Consider the following 24347-nt stretch of genomic DNA (forward strand, 5'->3'; position numbering starts at 1 on the left):
AGAAAACTGATTGAGGCCTCATACTTTTTGTGTCTGAGTCCAAGGAGATTTGAACCGAATGAATGAATGTGTTTACATGACCTCTTGAAAGTGGGTGACTCAAGAGTGTAAGCATGTGTCTGTTTAGACACTGATATGCATTTATTCGGTGGGTGAGTTAGTGATTTAGCCAGTGAGTGAGTGAGTGAGTGAGTGTGTGTGTGTGTGTGTGTGTGTGTGTGTGTGTGCGTGTGCGTGTGCGTGTGTGTGTGTGCGTGTGCGTGTGTGTGTGTGAGCTGGAATCATTTACAGATAAACAGGCTCCGGTATAAGTGATGTGCTTGCAGCAAGGGCGAGCTCGTACATGAACTAGAATCCATTCAGCTCGGTGCATGAAAGGGGACATTATTCAGCCCACCTAGGAGACCTGGACTTTGAACCTCGTCGTACGCTAACATATTCATGCCAAACGCGTCATTTGGTTTATGAGCATGAAGCAGCAAATTGTGTTGTTTTTCTGCATATCTCTGTTGACAGTTTTAGGGATTTGCTCAGCGCCATCGATTGTGATTGTTAACAAAATACAGTTGGGTTGCCCAAGCATGTTGTAGGTGTCTTAATAGTTAAACCCACTCGCCGCATCGCTTGCACACACTCACAGTACATGCACAACTACAAAAATAACTTAATTAAAGACCACTGCTCGCTGATTAGACACAGTTAATTGCCACTTGTGCTCTATTGAATTTTCTCCTTTCAGCTGGCAGCAGAGGCTCCTTCTCTCACTCCGTTTAAAAGATGTTACTCCGCCAGTTGCCTCTGAACAGCCAGTGTTTTCGATTCCGGGCTAATTAACTGATTATCCAACAATTGGAAGTTTCTAATCAAGAGATTAATACTCAGCACATTAGCCCTTCGCTGAAAAGGAAACGAAGAACAAAAAACACCATTAGCAGGCAAATCTGCCGAGAGACAAACAAACCCCCTCCTCAAAGTCCTGACACACACCAGTCATTTTGTTCTCACATGCAATTTTCCGTCTTACACACGTGTAACTTCTCTCTCGCTCGCTCACTTACACACATATACTCAACTATGAACAGATCAGTGTGTGTGTGTGTGTGTGTGTGTGTGTGTGTGTGTGTGTGTGTGTGTGTGTGTGTGTGTGTGTGTGTGTAAGGGAGAATGAGAGGAGATCTTTGTATGGCTCCTCTGCTTCAGGTTCACCAGCTGGGAGCAGCGGTGATTTTTTTTTCTCCTTGGGGGGTGGGTGTGGGGTGGGGTGGGGTGGAGTGTTTTGCTTGTGTGTTTGTGATTTGGGGGGGGGGGGAATAAATGAGCACCTGAATGTGGGAACAGCCGAGGCAGAGTCTTGAGGGAAAGCGTGCAGCGGCTTGTCGAACTCCCCGGCTGCAAGGTCATGTTGTTGGGTTGAGATGTTTACACGCACATGCGGGATGCAGGCATGCACGAGGCCTCGGGAAGGTGGTGCTCGGGGGGTGGGAGGGTGGGGGGGGAACAACTGCGACATTGTCTGCATTTCAATTTGCCTTTTGATCTCATTACCAGAGGCCAACATGTCCTTTCGAAATGGCACTCAAGTACGGGTTTGATTTCTGAGTTGATCTGTACGTTTATCTGCTCTGGCGAGGCACCGTTTAAAAAGGCGTTTCGAGTTTGCAGAGCGGTATAGTAAAACCATAATGATATCTGCAGCATAACATGGTGAGCCGCCAAACAACGGATAAAAAAGCACCTACTTCTTATTTCAGGTGTGTGTGCAGGTATTCCTGCAAGATGTGTGTGAGTAGGGACAGAGACATGCGGTCAGGACATACAGAGAGACCGTGAGGGACTTCTGGTACTGAAGTGTTCTGGGCCTGCCGTATGTTTCAAGACCTGTAAGGAGTGTCCCAGCTTTTGCCGTTTAAAACAAGCACGCTGAAACATCAAACATCAGCGTGCGGTGTTGATGTGGGCTCCCGTTTCACTTGCCATTAAAACGGTAGTGAGACAACCGATATTGACGGGCATCGTGCAAGTATCAGAGCTCCATAAGCTCCGCTGGGTTTTTTTCTGGTAGTCACGATACAAACCCAAAGAGAGCCATATGTTAACAATTGGGGACAGACGCCTTCTGCTGTAAAGACTCTCTCTCTCTCTCTCTCTCTCTCTCTCTCTCTCTCTCTCTCTCTCTCTCTCTCTCTCTCTCTCTCTCACACACACACACACACACGCACACACACACACTTTTTCCAGTCAGCGCTCTTTATGATTATCTGTGCAGGGGATTTGGAAGTTGCTCTGAGCACAGGTTGAGCTACAGTAATGTAATTAGCTCTGCTAATGCTGTGCAACAAGGAGCTAATGCTAATGTAAACCATATGGCTAGAATGTATATATCGAAACAGAATAAGCGTAGATAAAACTGAATGTCTAAGCTGCATGATGCCCATAACGGAAATTTGAATTAGCTGCAATGCTATAACACACACAATCACACACACACACACACACACACACACACACATATATATATATATATATATATATATATATATATATATATATATATATATATATATATACACTACCATTCAAAAGTTTGGGATCACATTGAAATGTCCATATTTTTGAAGGAAAAGCACTGTACTGTTCAATGAAGATAACTTTAAACTAGTCTTAACTTTAAAGAAATACACTCTATACATTGCTAATGTGGTAAATGACTATTCTAGCTGCAAATGTCTGGTTTTTGGTGCAATATCTACATAGGTGTATAGAGGCCCATTTCAAGCAACTATCACTCCAGTGTTCTAATGGTACAATGTGTTTGCTCATTGGCTCAGAAGGCTAACTGATGATTAGAAAACCCTTGTGCAATCATGTTCACACATCTGAAAACAGTTTAGCTCGTTACAGAAGCTACAAAACTGACCTTCCTTTGAGCAGATTGAGTTTCTGGAGCATCACATTTGTGGGGTCAATTAAACGCTCAAAATGGCCAGAAAAAGAGAACTTTCATCTGAAACTCGACAGTCTATTCTTGTTCTTAGAAATGAAGGCTATTCCATGCGAGAAATTGCTAAGAAATTGAAGATTTCCTACACCGGTGTGTACTACTCCCTTCAGAGGACAGCACAAACAGGCTCTAACCAGAGTAGAAAAAGAAGTGGGAGGCCGCGTTGCACAACTGAGCAAGAAGATAAGTACATTAGAGTCTCTAGTTTGAGAAACAGACGCCTCACAGGTCCCCAACTGGTATCTTCATTAAATAGTACCCGCAAAACACCAGTGTCAACATCTACAGTGAAGAGGCGGCTGCGGGATTCTGGGCTTCAGGGCAGAGTGGCAAAGAAAAAGCCATATCTGAGACTGACCAATAAAAGAAAAAGATTAAGATGGGCAAAAGAACACAGACATTGGACAGAGGAAGACTGGAAAAAAGTGTTGTGGACGGATGAATCCAAGTTTGAGGTGTTTGGATCACAAAGAAGAACGTTTGTGAGACGCAGAACAAATGAAAAGATGCTGGAAGAATGCCTGACGCCATCTGTTAAGCATGGTGGAGGTAATGTGATGGTCTGGGGTTGCTTTGGTGCTGGTAAGGTGGGAGATTTGTACAGGGTAAAAGGGATTCTGAATAAGGAAGGCTATCACTCCATTTTGCAACGCCATGCCATACCCAGTGGACAGCGCTTGATTGGAGCCAATTTCATCCTACAACAGGACAATGACCCTAAACACACCTCCAAATTGTGCAAGAACTATTTAGAGCAGAAGCAGGCAGCTGGTATTCTATCGGTAATGGAGTGGCCAGCGCAGTCACCAGATCTGAACCCCATTGAGCTGTTGTGGGAGCAGCTTGACCGTATGGTACGCAAGAAGTGCCCATCCAACCAATCCAACTTGTGGGAGCTGCTTCTGGAAGCGTGGGGTGCAATTTCTCCAGATTACCTCAACAAATTAACAGCTAGAATGCCAAAGGTCTGCAATGCTGTAATTGCTGCAAATGGAGGATTCTTTGACGAAAGCAAAGTTTGATGTAAAAAAACTCTTATTTCAAATACAAATCATTATTTCTAACCTTGTCAATGTCTTGACTCTATTTTCTATTCATTTCACAACATATGGTGGTGAATAAGTGTGACTTTTCATGGAAAACACAAAATTGTTTGGGTGATCCCAAACTTTTGAACGGTAGTGTGTATATATATATATATATATATATATATATATATATATATATATATATATATATATATATAGAGCCGAAGGAATGGAGAAGACCGTAGGTTCACACTTTAGCCGTGTAGGCAACTTTCTTTAATCCACGGTAAATCAGAGAGACAACAAAACTACAGCTCGACTGAGCGGAGGCGGCAAGAAGAACCAGAAAACTGGCTGAACAACCATAACTTGTTAAACATAACCTGCCAGGGCAACGCTGACTTAACCCTTAGTTCCTAGGGTGAATTCTATCCCCAATACGTGTCCACCACATGAGCCCCCTCAGAATTCACCCTAGTAATCGAAGTCAGGCAGGCGCGGGGGGACGACAGGCCGTCCGCAGCGGCTCTGGGTAACAGGGGCCGGAGTGTCTCTGGGAGGCATTGACGCGGGCCTGTGGAGGTCGGCCTGAGGATCAGAAGAGGCAGCGCGGGCCTCCACGGGGGGAGGAGGCGGAGCCGGGGGACGACCGCGACGAGGAGGTTGGGCTAACTCCAACGGCTGCGTCAAGTCAAGGTGTGCGGGTTTAACTCGGTCCACTGAAACATGCTCGGCCGTGCCCCCAAAATCCACCACCAGGTGCTTAGTTCCCCGTTCCAGGACGTGGAAGGGGCCGTCATAAGGGGGTTGCAGAGGGGGGCGGTGTGCGTCGTGACGGATGAACACGTAGTCCGCTGACCGCAGACCTGGGGGTACCTGGGACACCGGAGCGCCGTGTTGGGCGGTAGGGACGGGTCTGAAAGCTCTGACCCCATCCTGCAAGGAGGCTCGTTGGTCCACAGCTGACCAGGGACGCGTTGCGTTGGGCATGAAATCGCCTGGGACTCGCAGCGGCGTGCCGTACACCAGCTCCGCAGAGGAGGCTTGTAGGTCTTCCTTCGGGGCGGTCCGCAGGCCCAGCATGACCCATGGGAGCTCGTCGACCCAGTTGCAGTCCTTGAGAGTAGCCCGAAGCGCAGCCTTCATGGACCGGTGGAAGAGCTCACATAGGCCGTTCGCCTGAGGGTGGTAGGCGGTAGTGCGGTGAAGCTTGACGCCCAGAGCCTCACCCACAGCATTCCATAGCTCTGAGGTAAACTGTGGCCCGCGGTCAGATGAAAGGTCGGAAGGCGTACCGAAACGTGAGACCCACGACCCAATAAAAGCCCGGGCCACATCAGCAGACGTCGTGGATGCCAGGGGAACAGCTTCAGGCCAGCGCGTAGTCCTGTCCACCACAGTGAAGAGGTAGGTGAACCCATGGGAGGGGGGTAGGGGACCAACCAGGTCGACGTGGACATGGTCAAATCGTCTCTCCGGCACTGCGAAGCGTTCCAGGGGCGCCTTAATGTGGCGGTGTATCTTAGCCTGCTGACAGGCAACACACGAGTCGGCCCACGCTTTCACGTCTCTCTTAAGTCCCTCCCACACAAACTTAGCAGAGGTCAGGCGCACGGATGGCTTACCGCCTGGATGAGAGAGGCCGTGCACAGCTTCAAACACGGGGCGTCTCCAGCTGTCCGGGACGATGGGCCTGGGCTGTCCTGTGGAGACGTCACACAGGAGGGTGACACCTGTGTCGCTGAAAGGAACGTCCTGCAGGCGGAGCCCCGTGTCGGAGGTCCGGAGACGGAGGATGCTCGGGTCCGTGGCCTGGTCAGCGGCCATCTGTGCATAGTCCAGGCCTAGGTGGACCGCTCCAATCACTGCCCTAGAGAGGCAGTCAGCTACCTGGTTAGACTTACCAGCGACGTGCTGGATGTCGGTAGTGAATTCCAAAATGTAGGAGAGTTGTCGCTGCTGGCGAGCGGACCATGGCTCGGCCGTCTTGGACATGGCAAACGTGAGGGGCTTGTGGTCCACGTACGCAGTAAACTCGCGGCCCTCTAGCAGGAACCGGAAATGCCGGACGCGAGCCAGAGACCGAGGAGTTCCCTGTCAAAAGTACTATACTTGCGCTCTCGGGGTGTAAGCTGGCGACTGAAAAAGGCCAAAGGCTGCCAAGCCCCCCCACCCACTGCTCGTGAACTGCACCAACAGCATAGTCCGATGCATCCGTGGTTATGGAAATAGGCGCTGTAGGTGAAGGATGCGCTAGCAGGGTAGCCTGGGAGAGCGCAGCTTTAGTCTTGGTGAACGCACGGTCCCGCTCTGCTGTCCAGTCGACCGTCTGGTTGGGGTACTTGCCTTTCAGCTCCTCGTACAGTGGCCGGATGATAAAGGCGGCTCGGGGAATGAAGCGGTGGTAGAATGTCACCATCCCGATGAACTCCCTGAGCGCACGAGCTGTTTGGGGGCGCGGAAAGGCCGCCACCGCTTCCACCTTTGAGGGCAGGGGGACCGCCCCGTCCCCAGTGATGCCGTGCCCGAGGAAATCAATGGCCGTCAGCCCGAACCGGCACTTCGCCGGGTTGACGATCAGCCCATGCTGGCTGAGGCGTGTGAAGAGGGCGTGAAGATGGGACAGGTGTTCTTCCTCGGAGGCGCTGGCGATGAGTATGTCGTCCAAATAGACGAAGATGAAAGGAAGGCCACGGAGCACTGAATCCATCAGCCGCTGAAAGGACTGGGCCTCGTTTTTGAGTTCAAATGGCATTCGTAGGAATTCAAATAGGCCGAATGGGGTAGTCACCGCTGTCTTGGGGATGTCCGAGGGGTGCACGGGAACTTGATGATAACCACGGACCAGGTCGACTTTTGAGAAGACGCGTTTGCCAGACAGGTTTGCAGAAAAGTCCTGGATATGCGGGACAGGATAGCGGTTGGGCGTGGTGGCGTCATTTAGTCGGCGGTAGTCCCCGCATGGGCGCCAACCTCCATCAGGCTTAGCGACGATGTGGAGTGGGGACGCCCACGGGCTGTCAGAGCGGCGGATGATCCCCATGCGTTCCAGGTGCTCAAACTCAGACTTGGCAATGGCGAGTTTGGCGGGGTCGAGACGCCTGGCTCTGGCGTAGACCGGGGGCCCCTTCGTAGCAATGTGATGCTCCACCCCATGCTTAGCGGTGGGTGCAGAGAAGGTAGGCTGGGTGAGGTCAGGGAACTCAGCGAGGAGGCGGTTGAACTTGTCTGCCTCTGAGAGAGAGTTGGCTAGACCTGCATAGGCCGCCCCCCCCCCCCCGCGTACATGCGAAGGAGGAGAAGATTAAGGCGTCGACCAGACGGCTGTTCTGAATGTCCACTAGCAAACCGTAAGCGCACAAAAAAATCAGCTCCGAGGAGGGGAAGCGTTACATAGGCCATGACGAACTCCCACGTGAAACGTTGTCCACCAAAACACAGTTCTACAGACCGCACGCCGTAGGTGTGGATAGGGCTGCCGTCAGCCGTCGCCAACTGGGGGCCCCGCTCCCCGCCCATGATGTCGACGTCAGTAGCAGGGAACACGCTTCTCTGTGCGCCCGTGTCACAGAGAAATCGACGACCGGAGATGGTGTCGAGGATGAAGAGTAGCCTGCTCGTATCGCCAACACTCATGGCCACTACTGAGTGTTGGCCCTCTCGTTTCCCGTCGGCCTGTAGTTGCAGGGGGAACGGCACCGTTTAGCTTTCGCACCAAATCGAGCGTGGTACATACAGAGTCCAGAGGGCTTGTAGCGGTCTGACGCTGTGGCGCCACCGTCGGGCCACGCCCGCGATGTCGGCGGGGGGCCAGTGAAGGTAGGAGCCAGCACCCCGGCATGGGAGGAACGTTGTGTAGCGACGAAGAATCGGTCAGCCTCCTTTGCCAGCTCCCGGGGATCAGTGATGGTGGAGTTAGCGAGCGCAGTCTGGACGTGGGGCGGCATGTTGCGCAGAAACAGCTCCATAAACAGGAAACATGGCTTTTCTTGACCCAGTAGGTTTAACATCCTGCTCATTAGCTCCGATGGTTTGCCATCTCCCAAGCCCTGAATTGCGAAGAGGCGACGTGCTCTCTCCGTTGCTGACAGTTCAAAAGTTTCAAGGAGGAGATGTTTAAGTGCGGCGTATTTACCATCGGCCGGTGGGTTGGTTATGAAACCGCTTATCCTGGAAGCCGTAGCGCACCCCAGCGCTGCCACTACGTAGTAGCACCTGGTCTCGTCCGCTGTTATGTCTCTGAGCGCGAACTGTGCCTCAGCCTGCGCGAACCATGTAGCCGCGGAAGACTCCCAAAACGCCGGTAGTTTCATTGCAACGGCGTTCGTAGCCATAATGTGTGTGGTTTCAGAAAACTTATCCGAAAACCGACGTCGGGGTCACCAGTGTAGAGCCGAAGGAGCGGAGAAGACCGTAGGTTCACACTTTAGCCGTGTAGGCCACTTTCTTTAATCCACGGTCAATCAGAGAGACAACAAAACCACAGCTCGACTGAGCGGAGGTGGCAAGAATAACCAGAAAACTGGCTGGACAACCATAACTTAACCCTGCGGTAACCTGCCAGGGCAACCATGACTTAACCCTTAGTTCCTGGGGGGAATTCTGTCCCCAATACGTGTCCACCACATATATATATGTATAGCGTTTTTTTCCGAAACCGTCAATGGTGTTGTTATAAGTGTTCAACTAATGAGGAGCTGAATATCAATACAGATACAGGAAAAAAACAAAAAACTGCTATGTATTAAAACCTTTTTTTTTCCTGTATCTGTATTGATATGTGTGTGTGTGTGTGTGTGTGTGTGTGTGTGTGTGTGTGTGTGTGTGTGTGTGTGTGTGTGTGTGTGTGTGTGTGTGTGTGTGTGTGTGTATATATATATATATAAGCAACAAGTTTAGCAAAGCCACTTTGAGCAGGACAGCAGTAAGAAAATTGAATTTCTGCACATAGCATTTGATAAGCAACCACATGATTTAATAATTTCAGAACCAAATTGAATGGATTATTTATTTGTCAGAAGATATTAAACAAATTTACGATGGCTTTTTCTAAATAAGTTGAAATTTGTTGAATCGACTCAAATTTTTTCTCCCCCCCCACACACTTTTAGCAAAGCTGGGACATTTTCATGGCCTGAAGCTGTCAGGCCCCACGTGTCAGGGATATTTCTCCATCCAGCGGTGCACCAGCAGACCGTCTGCAGCCATCTGCGCTTGCCTTTGGCCTATCTGAGTACAGTACAGCAAGGACACAAGCGCTAATTCTGCCACACCCAGTTTTAATAGGTTGAAAGTAAAGAGGCATTTAACAGTGGCTTCATGAGCGTTACATGAAAACACGGTTGTTGCTCTCTCATCAGGCAAACGTAACTCAGTTCAAACCTTTAATTACTCTAATCTTAAATTCTGATCTTAAATATGTCCTTCGCCGCTCTCGGCACCGCATCCCAAGCCCTAACCTGAAGGAGAGATGAGAAAATAATTTTATCATCCATTTTTATTTCAGTCAGTTGGCTAATTTGTTAGTTAATTAGCATGGTAGTTAATTTTGGATTTTGGTGCCACAACCAGAAAAAAAACCAAAAAACATTTTCATTGAGAGAACATACTACCTATCACAGTACGACACTTATGAGGGTCCAGAGGTCTTACCTGGTATAACGGATCTAAACTGGCCTTTCACACGTTAACTCGTTTTCCATCATAGATATCGTCAGCAAACTCGTATCATGCATGAACACAAGAAGAAGGATGAGAGAAGTAAGCGTGGTGGTGCACGTCTCAGAAGCGGAGGAGTAGGTAGATTTGGTCTGTGCACCAGTTTGAGAGCATTACACGTCATAAGACAACCAGAGGAGATGGTGCACAAACTCTCTGTGGACACCCCTGCGAAGGGATGCGTGCATGCTGGCCTGTTTCACTAAACACACGGGCCGTGTGGAAACATGTGGTGCACAGCTACAACCGCATTGTGCTGTACCCATTCTCCTCTCTCTTGACGTCAGCACAAGCGCAGTCGTTGTATTTAACTGTCTGATGTACAAACTCTCTGGCTTTTATATTTGTCTGACAGCCAAGTATTTATTTGACGATGGCCAACATGACGACGGGCTGACTAAATAGCACATAGGTGTTTTGGTTTGGTTTGCTGACAATCTGAATATTCATGATTTGGACGGGGGTGGATGTCTACGCGGAAAGGTTTACGCTCCGCTTGCAGGGATTACAAGCCTAGCACTAACGGATCAAGACCCTGCTTAGTTACTAGTCGGGCAGAAATATTCTCAGTGTGGAGGGCATCCGGGTAGCGTGGCAGTCTGTTGCCTACCAACACGGGAATCGCTGGTTCGAATCCCCGTGTTACCTCCGGCTTGGTTGGGCGTCCCTACAGATACAGTTGGCCGTGTCTGTGGGTGGAAATCCGGATGTGGGTATGTGTCCTGGTGGCTGCACTAGCGCCTCCTCTGGTCGGTCAGGGCACCTATTCGGAGGGGAGGGGGAACTGGGGGGAACAGCGTGATCCTCCCACGTGCTACGTCCCCCCGGCGAAACTCCTCACTGTCAGGTGAAAAGAAGCGACTGGTGACTCCACATGTATCGGAGGAGGCATGTGGTAGTCTGCAGCCCTCCCCGCATCAGCAGAGGGGGTGGAGCAGCGACCGGGATGACTTGGAAGAGTGGGGTAATTGGCTGGATGCAATTGGGGAGAAAAAAAGGGGGGGGGTCAAAACAAAAAGAAGAAATATTCTCAGTGTCTTTCGTTGTCCTAACCGTGCTGGTCTCCTGACTGAAACACACTATGATGTTGGCCATCCTGTGTGATAGAACCAATCCCCACCGACTGGTCCGCTCCGCTTGCACCAGCTTGTATATTTCTAACGGGACCATTTCCTTTGCCATTGAAAGCAGGAGCAGCAGTGGTGGCGGGCATGTTGCATGTAGGCTTCTGCAGGGCCTATTCATTTACACTAGGTGACATTACATATGTGTAGACACAGTGTTTACTTCCACTGCCGTGCTGACGATATGCAGCTGCAACAACTCCTGAAATCTCAAAATTCAGGTCGCCTAGCCAGTCCAAAAGATGCCTTGCTCATATAAAGTGCTGCATATCTAACCCTTAACCCTTCCCTCTTTACAGCTAAATGGAAACAAAACAGAAACAGCGCCGTGTTTGACGTCCCATAATAGCATAAGTTTCCTTTAAAAGGATGATGTGGGGACCGAAGCGTTGCTCTATATACTTCTGTAGTGCAGACGCTGTGCAGGAGTCCACTTGTGTGATGCAGTCATTTTTATTCTCCTACACAGCTGTCGTTCAAGTGTGCATAAGGCCTGGGATATCATTTAAAATACATTTAAAAAAACAAAAACAACCATCACTTGGGGAGTCCTTGTGGCTCCCTCAGCTAGGTGTCTATAGGCCCAAGGGCGCAGCAGGACCTTCGTCGTCCTCTTCTCTCCCCACCCCGTGTTTCCTGGCTATCTCTCCTATCCTGTCTAATAAACATCCCTCCCTTACCCACCAAAAAAAAAAAATCCATTGTGTGGTAATTATAAAAGCAGAAATTTAGGAGCCATTTTGATGCTGACTTTAGCTTTGAGTTTCAGGTTTTATGTGTGCCAAATTCATCTGTTTTATCATCCAGCAATCTGCAGAATGTCACTTGTTTCCACTTCCTCTTACCTAGGCTCAAAATATCTCGAAGTAGAGAGACCAACATTTTACCAACAAAGGAAATCTCCAGAAGTTGCGGCTTCGCTTAATTGTATTTACATGTTCATTTCAGGGCTGACTTTAAGATTTGGCGGAGGATTTCACAAACCCTGGTCTCCACATGTACTCTGGAGCACAAGATCATCGTCTCAAAATCAGTAGCCTTCACTGGAGTTTCCTCCAGTTTCTCCAATGACACTAACTGATTAAGTCAAATAGTTCCTATAGTCTTCAGTATGGGGCAGAGAGTCAGGATGCCCCTATGGGTTTACTGGGAGGCGCTTATATTCAAATGCCCTGGCTGACTCGCCAACCACAGGGCTTCACCTAAGAGCTGGCATGAGTCAGAAGCATGCACTTTAAAGTCACACACAAGGTGTTTTTGGGGTTTTCTTCCCTGAAACGGGGTCAGAGATGACTGGTTTTGGTGTGAACAACTCATGACAACCAGCATGCGAATGACAGCAAGTCATTCAGTGGCGGGGCTCTTTCTGCTCTGGCAAATCCTCTCCTGCACACTTCTCCAAAATGTGCACGCCCGTCTATCTTTCGCTTTAGTTTTATGATAATTATTTTGCTTCTTTGGTAGGGGGAGGGGAGAGAGGGTAGGGGGTTAGAGAGAGAGAGGGAGCGGGAGGGGAGAGAGAGCGAGGAGGGAGAGAGAGAGAGAGAGAGAGAGAGAGAGAGAGAGAGAGAGAGAGAGAGAGAGAGAGAGAGAGAGAGAGAGAGAGAGAGAGAGAGAGAGAGAGAGAGAGAGAGAGAGAGAGAGAGAGAGAGAGAGAGAGAGAAGTCCCATTTAATCGGATTAGGTGACTACAGTCGAGCTGGCGTCTGTCTCTCTCCACCCTGCATGGGACAGTCGTGCGTGTGTCCGCCACACTTTTACTCTCCGGTCCGGGTCCTTTATTCTTTAGGTTTTCCATCGCAACAAAACCCGGAATCTCCAATCCCTGCTTCAGATTACTGAACCCATCGCAAGAAGTTCTGACGGCGTACAGCCTCGCGCGCTGGGAGCGTTACTGGTCGCACAACCTTGTTGTTGTCAACGTGTTGAGTTGTGTTGTGTTTTTATCCCCCGGAACGGAACAACGTTGACGTCTCAGCGTGTTGATTTGACTTTATTTGTTACTTTATTTTTCTTGGACCGTTTTTTTGTTTTGTTCCGGGGCCGCTCACGATACCTGTCATCTGAGGGTTTCCCAGAGGGCTTTCGTTTTCAGTTCGACATCGTCAGCGAGCGGCTGGGAGAAGTTGGTCCGTCAGCGGCGCTCGGACCGTCGGCGGTGATGTGGGCGCACAAACCGGTCCCATGAAAACACGCCGCGCTTCCCGCTCCTCTCCCCTCCTCCCCCCCTCTCTCCCCTACGGCCACTGACCTCCATTAAACTCGGGTGCGATAAATAAATGGTGCTTATCACGGACGACAGGGACGGCGGGGGAGGAGGAGGAGGAGGAGGCTCCTCGTCGCTCCGGGTTAAGCAGCTCCAGCAGCACCAGAAAGCTGCGGGGAGCATCGCCCATGTCCACCCGGCGGCCACCCGGGAGGGGAACCCGTCCGCCGCCGACGACGACGAGTACCTAGGCTCCTGCGAGGAGGAGGAGGAAGATGAGGAGGAGGACGACGAGTTTGAGGAGATCGATTTCGAGGACTTGGGGGACGCACGGACCATCGCGTCCGACGACTCGTTTTACCCCCCGGATGACGACGCCTTCGCGGACTCGGAGCGCACGCCGTCCCCGGACAGCCCCGAACCCCTGACGCTTTTCCGGGCGTGCTGTACCAACAACGCGGCCATCGTCCGGATCATGATCCGACAGGGAGTCAGGGAGGAGGAGGTCACGCACACCGACAGGAATAACCGGGTATGTAAGACCACGCTCTCTCTCTCTGCGTGCGTGTGTGTGTGTGTCAGTGCGCGCGCGCGCGCGCGATGGCGCAGCTCAACTCCAAAGTTGCGTCTTAACACTTTTGTACTGCGCCTTGATAGGACAATACGGTACACCGTGAACTACAGGCTGCTTTTTTAGTTGCAAACTATAGGTTTCTGTGCGTCATCACATTCGCTCCAAGTTTCAACTTTGTCTCATATATGAGAGGAAGTGTATTCTCGTAATGAAATTCTTGTTTTGCTGGCTAAATACGCAAGTGGAAAGTAGGCTAAAAGTACTTATAAAAGTACACTGGAAAAATCAAAGTGCAAAGAACAAGATACATGTACAAAAATAGTCCGTGCAGGCTTTGGATGAACTTTGCCGGACAGTGTGCTACAGTAGAGAATGTCTGCACAACAGTACTGGTATTGTAAACAATAAACTGGTGCAAATGGAAGACTGTGCAGTCGGTAACAGCAAGCATGATGAAACAGGTCTTGTAAGCAGGAAACCGTAAAACCTGTGAAATGAGTGGTCAGTTGAAGAGTCTTATGGCTTGGGGGTGGAAGCTGTCTCGATACCTGTTGTTCTGAGACTTGATGCTCCGCTACCTCTTGTCAGACTGAAACAGAGGGAACAGTTTGTGTCTGGGGTGGATGGGGGTCCCTTATTATTTTGTGGGCCTTCTTCAGTCCTGCATGGTGGGCAGATCACTGCCTGTGATGTACCCTGTCGTTGTCACTTCCCTCTGCAGAGCTTTGTGATCGAGGGCAGAACAGCTGCCATACCAGGTGGTGATGCAGCCGGTCAGGATGCTCTCAGTGGTGCATCGGTAAAAGTTAGCGTGCTGTCTTGATCACAGTGTCCGTACGACGGGACCAAGACAAGTCCTCGGTGATGTGGACACAGAGGAACTTGAAGCTGCTGACCCTTTCCGTCTAGGATGCATTGATTTGGATGGGAGTGTGCACACTCTCCTGTTGTCCCCTGAAGTCCACGATCATCTCTTTGGTTTTGCTGATGTTGAGTGAGAGCCTTTCCTGGCACCACCCTGCCAGGGCTTTCACCTCTTCCCTGTAGGCCGTCTTGTTTCCCCATCCCTACCTGTGTGTTATATTATGCACAGCAGTCCCATATTTCACCGTTAATACGCTATGAGTGTGAAATGATGATGGAGAGGCAGTGGCATTTGAGCCTCAGCATCCCTCTCATAGATATATTAGTGGTAAAGTCAGATATTGTTTCTTTTATTCTTGCCAGTTTGTGTGGAACTGAGTCAAAATAGACCTATTCTGGTATTACTCAGGTCTTAATGACACAAAGCAGGGAGCACTTCGCACTTTCAGATTAGTGCAGTGTCACACATTAGTTATTATTGTAAGTACTTTCAATTGGAGAAATGCTTTTCATGGCAGTGCTTAAGGGAAGAATATGGATTGTGTGACTTTGCTCATGGGAACTTTGGTATATTTAAACTGGCATGCCCACAACATAAAACCGTACTGTACTATAAAGCCCCCCTATCTGGCACCTCTTGCACCAAGTTTTTATTAATGAACCTCACAAAGCTGATGAAACGATAGGGTCAGAGGTCAACTGTGGTAGTATAAACGCTCGGGGTCTGACGGGATCTCTGTTTGATTCTTTTACGTTATTCTGAATATTTTATGATTTACAATGCCATGAATGCATCCAGATTGCTCCAAAAGGAGCTGCGGGTAATTGGTATTATTGAGAAGATGTTTCAGGTTTTATAATAACAGTACTCGGTGTAGTAGCTTTAGGATTGTCATATTGGCCAGACAAGTTTTTTTTCTTTTTTTACACACAGACTTGATAGCCTGATAGATGTCCCATCGTGCTGCATGTTTGTATATACTGTTCCCATAGTACAATATATAGTTAAATGTAGCTGCTGTAAAATGTATCTGCAAAACATATCCCGAACAGTTTTGATATATATATATATATATATATATTATTCCCTTTCTCTTACATTTGTCTGAATGTGTGTGTAGCCAGACTTCAGTTTACGAGTCTAGCGAGAACAACCTTCAGCTCCTAATTACACTGTGAAAAACACTCAAGTCTCACAGTCAGCAAAATACACGATTCTGGTTGTGTGTGTGTGTGTGTGTGTGTGTGTGTGTGCTCGTGCTCTTTTTATTCGTGAGTGAATTTAGCTGCGACACATAATGGATAAACACGTTAGCCAGCATGCTTGGGATGTCTGCTTTAGTTCTCAGGAACATGCCTAGAACAGTGTGCTGAAGAACCACAAGCATTTTCAAATCAAGTGAAATGCATGGGAGGGATGCAGCCATGCAGATCAGACTAAAACCAACATCAGTAACATACTGGCAGAAACCAAAATCAAGTACATTAGAATATGTCAGAAATCAGCCCAAAATGAACCGATTACCTCCCCTTAGCACACAGGGTCATCGCTCCCAGAGTGCTGCTGCTAAAATTTCACATGGTCATTAATATCAATGGGCTACTAATGATTTTCACTTGCAAACTGTGTGAGTAGGATAACACCCTACATTATAGTGAAATTGTTTTGAGTCATCGACTAGAGCATCAAAGCCCAGAAACCTCCCTGTCCTCATTCTTCACTGGGCAACATGATCCAGAAAGGGCCGATGTGGGTGCAGGTCTTTGTTCCAACCAAGCAGTTATACACCTGATTCTATTAGTCAACCGATAGTTTTTGCTAAGTCAAGTCAATTTTATTTGTATAGCCCAATATCACAAATTACAAATTTGCCTCAAAGGGCTTTATAGCAACACAAAACCCTGTCCTTAGATCCTCACATTGGATAAGGAACACCTCCCTAAAAAAAACAACCCTTTAACAGGGAGGAAAAAATAGGAAGAAACCTCAGGAAGAGCAACAGAGGAGGGATTTCTCCCCCAAGACAGACAACTTAAACTAAGGACCTTGATTTCTAGACTCAGGTCCCTACCGGATCAGTCGAGGCTCCATAAAGAATTGGCTGAGGCCCGGGTTAACAACGGCCGCCATTGGTTCTGTGCCCTCACAGGGTACCGATGAACACTGTGCAATCCGCTTTGGCGACCCCTGAGAAACAGGGAACAAGCTGAAAGAAGACGAAAGAAGAAGAAAGAAGAAGAAGAAGAATTCCAGACGTCACATTTGTGTGTGATTTAGGAAAAACAAAAACAAAAACAATGCTGAAGCCACTCAGAACCGGTGTTGGTACTCCGTGTGAAATCATGAAAAGAAAAAAAAGCATTTCAAGTGAAAATAAACCATACAAGATAATATAAAATAACGTAAAACGTAATAAAAAAGGTTTTAGACAGGCAGTGAAAGAAGGTACTTTTACAAGAGTAGCGTGGCTCCTTTAAGAAAATAGGGAAGTGCGTGACGTGTGTATGTAGCACGTGTGGTTGAGCGAGCGGCGGAGTGCGAGCGGAGGAGGTTAGTGGTAAACTGCATTGCTGACAGTACAGGCTCCAGTGTGTCAGTTAATAAATGCTGCGGCCCATCAAGACCAAGAAAAGTCTCGTCTGTTGTTTCGGCGACTGCTGGAGAAGTGAAGGGGGTTAGTTGGCCCCAGCAAACATCTCCCCTGTGCTTCCAGCTGCGGTCTGGAAGGTGAGCAGGAAAAGCTAACAGCACATGTTTTGGCTGCTATGCAGCGTTAGCTAAATGTACAGGAAGTAATGTTAATTGCTTGACTTAGCTGCATGCATGATATTACTACCTACTTATCCAACACGTTCTTGAACGGCAGGTACAAGCTGAAGACTAAACTGGTGCAGAACTTTGTCCTGTACAAATACAGCTTGATAATGAAATCATATTTCAGTTTTCAGATGAGTCTGAACAACTGGTTGGTTAGGAAAAGAAAGGACAGTGGTGACCATGGAGGAGTTGAGGTTAGTAATATAAATTACGGGGGCGTCCGGGTAGCGTAGCGGTCTATTCCGCTGCCTACCAACGCCGGGATCGCTGGTTCGAATCCCCGCGTTACCTCCGGCTTGGTCGGGCGTCCCTACACAGTTGGCCGTGTCTGCGGGTGGCAAGCCGGATGTGGGTATGTGTCCTGGTCGCAGCACTAGCGCCTCTTCTGGTCGATCGTGCACCTGTTCGGGAGGGCAGGGGGGAACAGCGTGAGCCTCCCACGCGCTACTTCCCCCCGGTGAAACTCCTCACTGTCAGGTGAAAAGAAACGGCTGGCGACTCCACATGTATCGGAGGAGACATGTGGTAGTCTGCAGCCCTCCCCGGATCGGCAGAGGGGGTGGAGCAGCGACTGGGACGACTCTAAAGAGTTAGGTAATTGGCCAAGTACAACTGGAGAGAAAAGGGGGGGGGAGTAAAGTAAATTACGGATGCAAACTAGTTACTTTTTAAACTAATGAGAAGTTTCTTCTGGATTTTAATGCTTGGTAATTCAGGGTTTTCCAGGCGCAGCACCTAAGCCGTTTTGAGCACCACCTAAGCTTAATGAATATAAAATCCACGTGGCGAGCATCAAAAACGAACTTAATGACTTTTCCCCCACATCTAATGGCTGCAGTTGGTCCCCGGTGGACTTCTTTAGCAAGTTTTGTCTTTAAGCTTTTGGGGTGTTATTTATTTATTTATTTCTAGCGTGACCCAACATGCCCCTTCCCTCGATTTATTAAAAGATAGTTGTTTATTTTCCGCTCTACTTTTTCCAATTTTTCATACGCAGATTAATAATAATAACGGTCCAAAACGATGTGAAATTGCATATTTTTTATTGACAAACGTAAAATTTTCTTGGGGGAGGACCCTCCAATTACATGTCATGACCCCCACCAAATACATGCACCTAAGTCTTCCACAAACCTAGGAAAAACACTGACATCTTAAGCTATTCTGACTTGCGTGTATACTGGCGTCAGTGCTTGTGGGCATGAAAAAATGTTTTCCAGGGAGGCACTCTCCACAACAGAAAGAAAAATGGAGCATATCATGGTCAGTCTTTTTCTACTGACACCCCAAACTGATGGTTAAACTCAATAATGTCCAGTAATGGGTCAGATGGGGATTTGTTGGCAAGCACTTATTTCCTCCTTTACTTATTTTCCTCCTTTTTAGTTTTTAGGATATGCAGTGACAATGAAAAAGAAGTGTTAGGTCCTCCATAGCATTTTTATGTATCCTGTGTCATCTGTCTGTTGCCAAAGCAGTGCAGCTTGGGGCAAAAAATCCATACTAATTCAAACATAGACCACATTCGATTAGACATTTAGTAGATAGTAATTAAATAAGCTGGCGGTGTATGCTAAGCTGACTTGGAGCAATTTCCATTTTATTGTCTTTCATGGTGTGTTAGTAAGACAGCCGAATTGGTACATCTGTCTCAGGTTTAGTTTATCACCCCTCATGCCCCTGCCCCCTCTTCCACTTAATTTTTCTACCTTCTTTCTCTCTCTCTCTTTCACTGTGTGGTAGTGGGGTGTGATTTGGTGTAAGCCAGAAGCGGGGAGAGGCGGTGTGCTGCAGTGAAGCTGGGTCCTGGGGCCTGTTTCAGGAAGCAGGTGTAACAAACTCTTGAGTTTAAACCTGAACTCTGGGTTTTCTAACTCTGAGGTGTCAAACTCAGGGTTTTCGGTTTCAGAACAGCTGATCTGAGTTACATCAATCGACTCTGAGTATGTTTACTCCGAGTTAAACACGTGCAAAAGCCATCGTTAATGGAGCTCCGATACTATGGTTCACCATGGTAACCGCCAAGGGAAAAAAGGTTGCCCTACTTGACCCCACTGGAGTTAGAAATATTAATGAATGCGTATGCAGAATAAAAAGCAATACAGGAGCAGCAGCAAAGGAATGTGAGCTGTTGGGGCAGAAAATTGTTGACCGAGTCAACGCGTGAGTGTTGATTGAAAAAAAAAAGTTTTATCTAGATTGTTCCACTTATTCAACATTTATATAATATAGATAGATATATGTGTATGTGCCCCGGATCAGCCAAGGGGGTGGAGCAGCGACCGGGACGGCTCGGAAGAGTGGGGTAATTGGCCGGATACAATTGGGGAGAAAAAGCGGATGAAAATAAAAATAAATAAATACATAAATAAGGTGACTCGAGTTATATTTGAAAAACTGTGATGTGGCTTGCACACTGTTGTAAAAACAAAATTCAAGTTAGATGGGGAACTTTTCTGGGTAAAGCTATAATTTAATTCCTTAATCTTCATCATCTACCAGTTACTGATAGTTTAATCAGTTTGGTGGAGCCTTCTGCCATAACAGACTTCCATGCAGTTGTAAATACTCTTGATACTACACAGATTTTTCATATTGGGTTAGAGTAGAACACAACAATTGGTAATTTTCATTACAGGAGGATGATGAAGACACCATGTCAGCTGCCACAGAGAGGGATGATACAGAGGGGCTTATTGAGGGTTACATCTTAAAAATAACATCCAACAGTGGAGGATAGTGTTGCACCATAATAAAAATTGCGCCTTCTTTTTCTCTGACAGAGCAATGCTGGAAATTACAGTGAGAAAGATGGTCCACCCACCTCCACAGCACAATTTACCTCAGTAAGATGTTCAGCATTAGCCCACGACTTACAATGAAAACTAAGTAGTCATAGCACTGTAAATTCAGTGTCATTTTTTGTGTTTCTATAATGCTCTGTGAAACGGCTATACAAGGTGTACTAAACAAATCGAAAAATTTAATTTGGAAAAGGACCACATATGGCTGCAGAGGCAAAAGACAAGAATAGAAATACAACTGCTGGAATATCAATTAAAGATGGGTAAGGTGCCCACAGGTGGATGATTGTACTTGTTTGAACAACATAAAGAATATTAACTACTGTACTGCATTTGTACTTGCAGGAAATAAAGAAGATTTCATAAGAAGAGAGGCATATTGACTTTATTTGACACTGGGGAGGTGATAGGTGAGTCAGAAATGATGGTAGCACATTGTGTCTCTGACTGCCCTTCCATCTCATGTCGGCGGGGTGGTCAGGATCGTTATCCGGGTCATTCACTGGTTGATCTGGACATTGTGCTCTAGTTGTGGCAATGTTGTGGAGAATCACACATGCCAAAATAATGTCACATCCCCTTTTTGGGGTGACCCTCTGAGACTTCTAAGGCACTGGAACTGGGCCTTGAGCATCCCAATGGTTATCTCTACCCTGGCTCATGTCCTGCAAGGGACCAAGTTATAATGTTGCTGTGGGCCGGGCTCAGGATCAGGGTAAGCCATCAGCATATAGGGTTGGCAGAGGGTAAGCCATCAGCATATAGGGTTGGCAGGGGTACCCTTGCCCTCTGTCACAGAGCAGGTAACCATCAAAATCTCCTGTGATAATACAAAGATACAGTTTAAATTTTCAGTTGCAATAAGAGGAAACAAAATATTGATTATAATAGTCCATCCTTTATCCAAACCCCTTATCCTGCTCTCAGGGTCGCAGGGATGCTGGAGCCTATCCCAGCAGTCATCGGGCAGCAGGCGAGGAGACACCCTGGACAGGCCGCCAGGCCATCACAGGGCCGACTAAGGTTCAGCGTTTTCAGTTTTTACCGATTTTCACCAAAAAATACCCAGATTTTTTAAAAGTTAAAGATCAGTTTAAACTGATTTTCACCCGGATTTTATGTTTCCACAGATCCAAAAGTTGTTCCTGTTCATGTGAGGTTATGTAACAGTGTCCTCTTGTGGCGAAATTCGGCATGCTGGATGGCTTTGAAAAATAAAAACCGAAAACGCTGAGCCTTGTATATATATATATTTATATATATATAGTATGTCCACAGGATGTTGTGATGAAACCTACAATGTAGAAAAAAGAGCTCAACAATTCAGGAGCAAAGATATATTTTTTATAGCTCAAAGTTGTTAAATGGCAGAACAAGCTTGTTTTGTACTCAATGCATTCATCAACTGCCGGGGATGTTATATATATATACGTGTATATATATATATATGTGTGTGTGTGTGTGTGTGTGTGTGTGTATGTATGTGTGTATATATATATATATATATATATATATGCCCCTAGGTATTAATGTGTGTGTGTGTGTGTGTGTGGGGGCCCTGTAATGGCCTGGCGGCCTGTCCAGGGTGTCTCCCCGCCTGCCGCCCAGTGACTGCTGTAATAGGCTCCAGCATCCCCACGACCCTGAGAGCAGGATAAGCGGTTAAGATAATGGATGGATGGAGATATATAAATAAACTCACCATGGGCTAATCTAACGGTCAGTGTAACACTCAAAAAATTTGTGAGTCATGTACAGATCCAGGCCACTTTGCTTCCACATTGCTGATGATGTGGGCTGCATCACATATGATCTTCCCAGTGCAGAACAGTAATTAGCTGCAGTAGCTGTATTGTGAAGTATCTTCCCTTTGGAATGCTAAGGGCTATTATTTAGGCCTACCTGCACATTAATGCTATGGAAAGACTTCCTATTCATATAATCTCCTTCATTTACTCAAGGAGCTGTGATAGGAATGTGTGCCATCTATGCAGCCAATCACATCTGAAAGCTTTAAGATATATCAAATTAACTGAATAGCGCTTCAAGTCTCAAAGCTTCATGCTAATGAATTAATTATTGCTTAGACTGATACCTGCAATTCTGTGGAATCCTTCTTTGATGAGTCTTGTGGGTCTGGGACTTGGGAACAAACACCACAGATGTGGCGGGAAACGTTTCAGTGCAAGAGTCAAATTTCTGACAGCCCGGCAGACGGTTTCCTTGGAAATATGCTCAGCATCACCAATGTTATATAGAAAACTCCTGTTGGCCAAAAAAAACCAAGTGCAACACAAAGAATTTGTTCGATATAAGGGCTGAGAATATTATCAATCAATCAAGTTGCATTTTATATAGCACATTTCTATCTGCAACAGCCACTTAAAGCGCTTTACAATTAATTCACACACACACACACACACACACACACACACACACACACACACACACACACTCATACATCGATGGCATGTCAAATATGCAAGGTAACAACTACTCATTGGGAGCAGTGAGGAGTTCAGGGTCTTGCTCAGGGACACCGTCATTTTTGCCAGGAGGAGCCTTATTATTATTATTCAGATGAATGATTGATTGTGCAGAAAAACAGTAACACTCAAACAGATAACCATCAAGGAATGATAAAACATCCAAGCAGGGTCTGATCGCCCTCTCTCGATGGAGAGTTCTGTGGAGTATTTGTGCTTCAATATCAACTGGCTCTTCCTGTGGTGTAGGCAGAAATCACAGTGTGGGTGGGCACAGATAGAATCAGGTGGGCCTAGCCCGTCCAAGACCAATCATGCTTAGGAGGTTCTGAAACGAATATGTTAACCAAATTAGGCTATTACAACTATATTTGCCTGAATGCACCACAGCTTAGTCATACAAGGCTTCTAGATCATCAGAGGTAATGTTACAGGCACCAAGACGAACATTAACAGCATCGCATAGCCTGGCGCAGCGGCCACATATTCACACAGCTGACAAGACGCAACAGCATTATTAATCAAGCGTATGGATAGAGGTACACACAGGGCCGCTGACACAGGGGGAACAGCGGGTCAGTTGTCCTGGGCTCTGGGTCAAGGAAGGGTCCAACTCCGACGGCTCCCGCAACCGCCGCCACTCCGCCAGGCCTCGGGGCACATGACAATGGACGCCGTATAGCACCGCTGGAGCAGGGGGACCCGCATGAGCCCAGTCGGAATTGAGGTCCAGACTAGAAAAGAGGCTTAAATACACACCGCCCATGTTTGGGCTGATTAAGGTCCCAGTATGTATTTTTTTCCCCCATGTAAATCTGATGTATAGTATGTTCAGGTCATTAAATAACAAATTTGTGATCAATGTTCCATGGACAAATTCAAAGCATTGAAATTGGGATTTGGAAATGATAGCATGTCTCTAATATGACTGAATTTTGGTGGTGGAGCTACACTTTTAATTCGCCTGGATTTGGATTCAATAGTGTGGGGGAGAGCACAGCTCTTTACGCAAATGCAACAAGCATTGTGTGTGCGTTATAGCCAGTCAGCGACCTGTGCGCAGTCGGGATGGGGGGGGGGGGCCTTTGAGCTCATCTTGTCCTGGGCACAAGCAAGACACACTTGAATATAGCCCCCCACACACACGCACGCAAACACACACACACGGGAGACGCAGCAACATCAACATAAAATCCAATTGTACACCCAGCAGAAGCTATATAAACAATAATGCTGAAATAGGCACTAGGCTACTACAGTCGGAAATAGTAAATGAGCTTACTTTTGATGATCAGAGCAGGAGATGACTGGGCTTGGTGTGGGTGGTGAGTTGAGAACGATGCCTGAACTTGAGCTGAATTCTCTTCCCCCTGCTCCCTTACGTCTTTTTGTGTCAAATTTAAGCTAACTGCTTTTTTTAGCCATGATTTTTATCTTAACCTACATTACAAGCAGCTAGAGCGGAAAGTTGGCTTCTGTTGTTCCGTGCAATGTGCGGGGTGTACACCGAGTAAAAGAGGAGAGGCTGCTCGCAATCTGGCATTTGCGAAATGCACTGCCACTCGGAAAATCTGACCTATCATCATCGTATGGAAAACAAGAAGCAAGGAACAAGAATTGATGTATTGGTCGCATACTCAGCTAATTGAAATTAATTTAATAATTAATGGATAATTAATCATAATTAAATGAATAATTCATTGACTGCTATTCAGTGGATGAGC

The 24347-nt window shown here is 47.3% G+C and overlaps 1 protein-coding gene across 1 annotated transcript in view; it reads left to right on the forward strand.

Annotated features, from left to right (window-relative positions):
• The first annotated feature begins 13091 nt into the window (after nucleotides 1–13091).
• The window catches only part of ankrd33ba (ankyrin repeat domain 33ba), a 40085-nt gene continuing 28829 nt past the window's right edge, over nucleotides 13092–24347 (forward strand). The window contains exon 1 of the mRNA XM_056299753.1: nucleotides 13092–13609. Within this exon, the coding sequence (XP_056155728.1) occupies nucleotides 13151–13609 (459 nt within the window). The 5' untranslated portion in view covers nucleotides 13092–13150. The remainder of the gene's footprint in view (nucleotides 13610–24347) is intronic.

Source organism: Lampris incognitus, chromosome 19 (genome assembly GCF_029633865.1).
Source record: "Lampris incognitus isolate fLamInc1 chromosome 19, fLamInc1.hap2, whole genome shotgun sequence".
Taxonomy (NCBI): domain Eukaryota; kingdom Metazoa; phylum Chordata; class Actinopteri; order Lampriformes; family Lampridae; genus Lampris; species Lampris incognitus.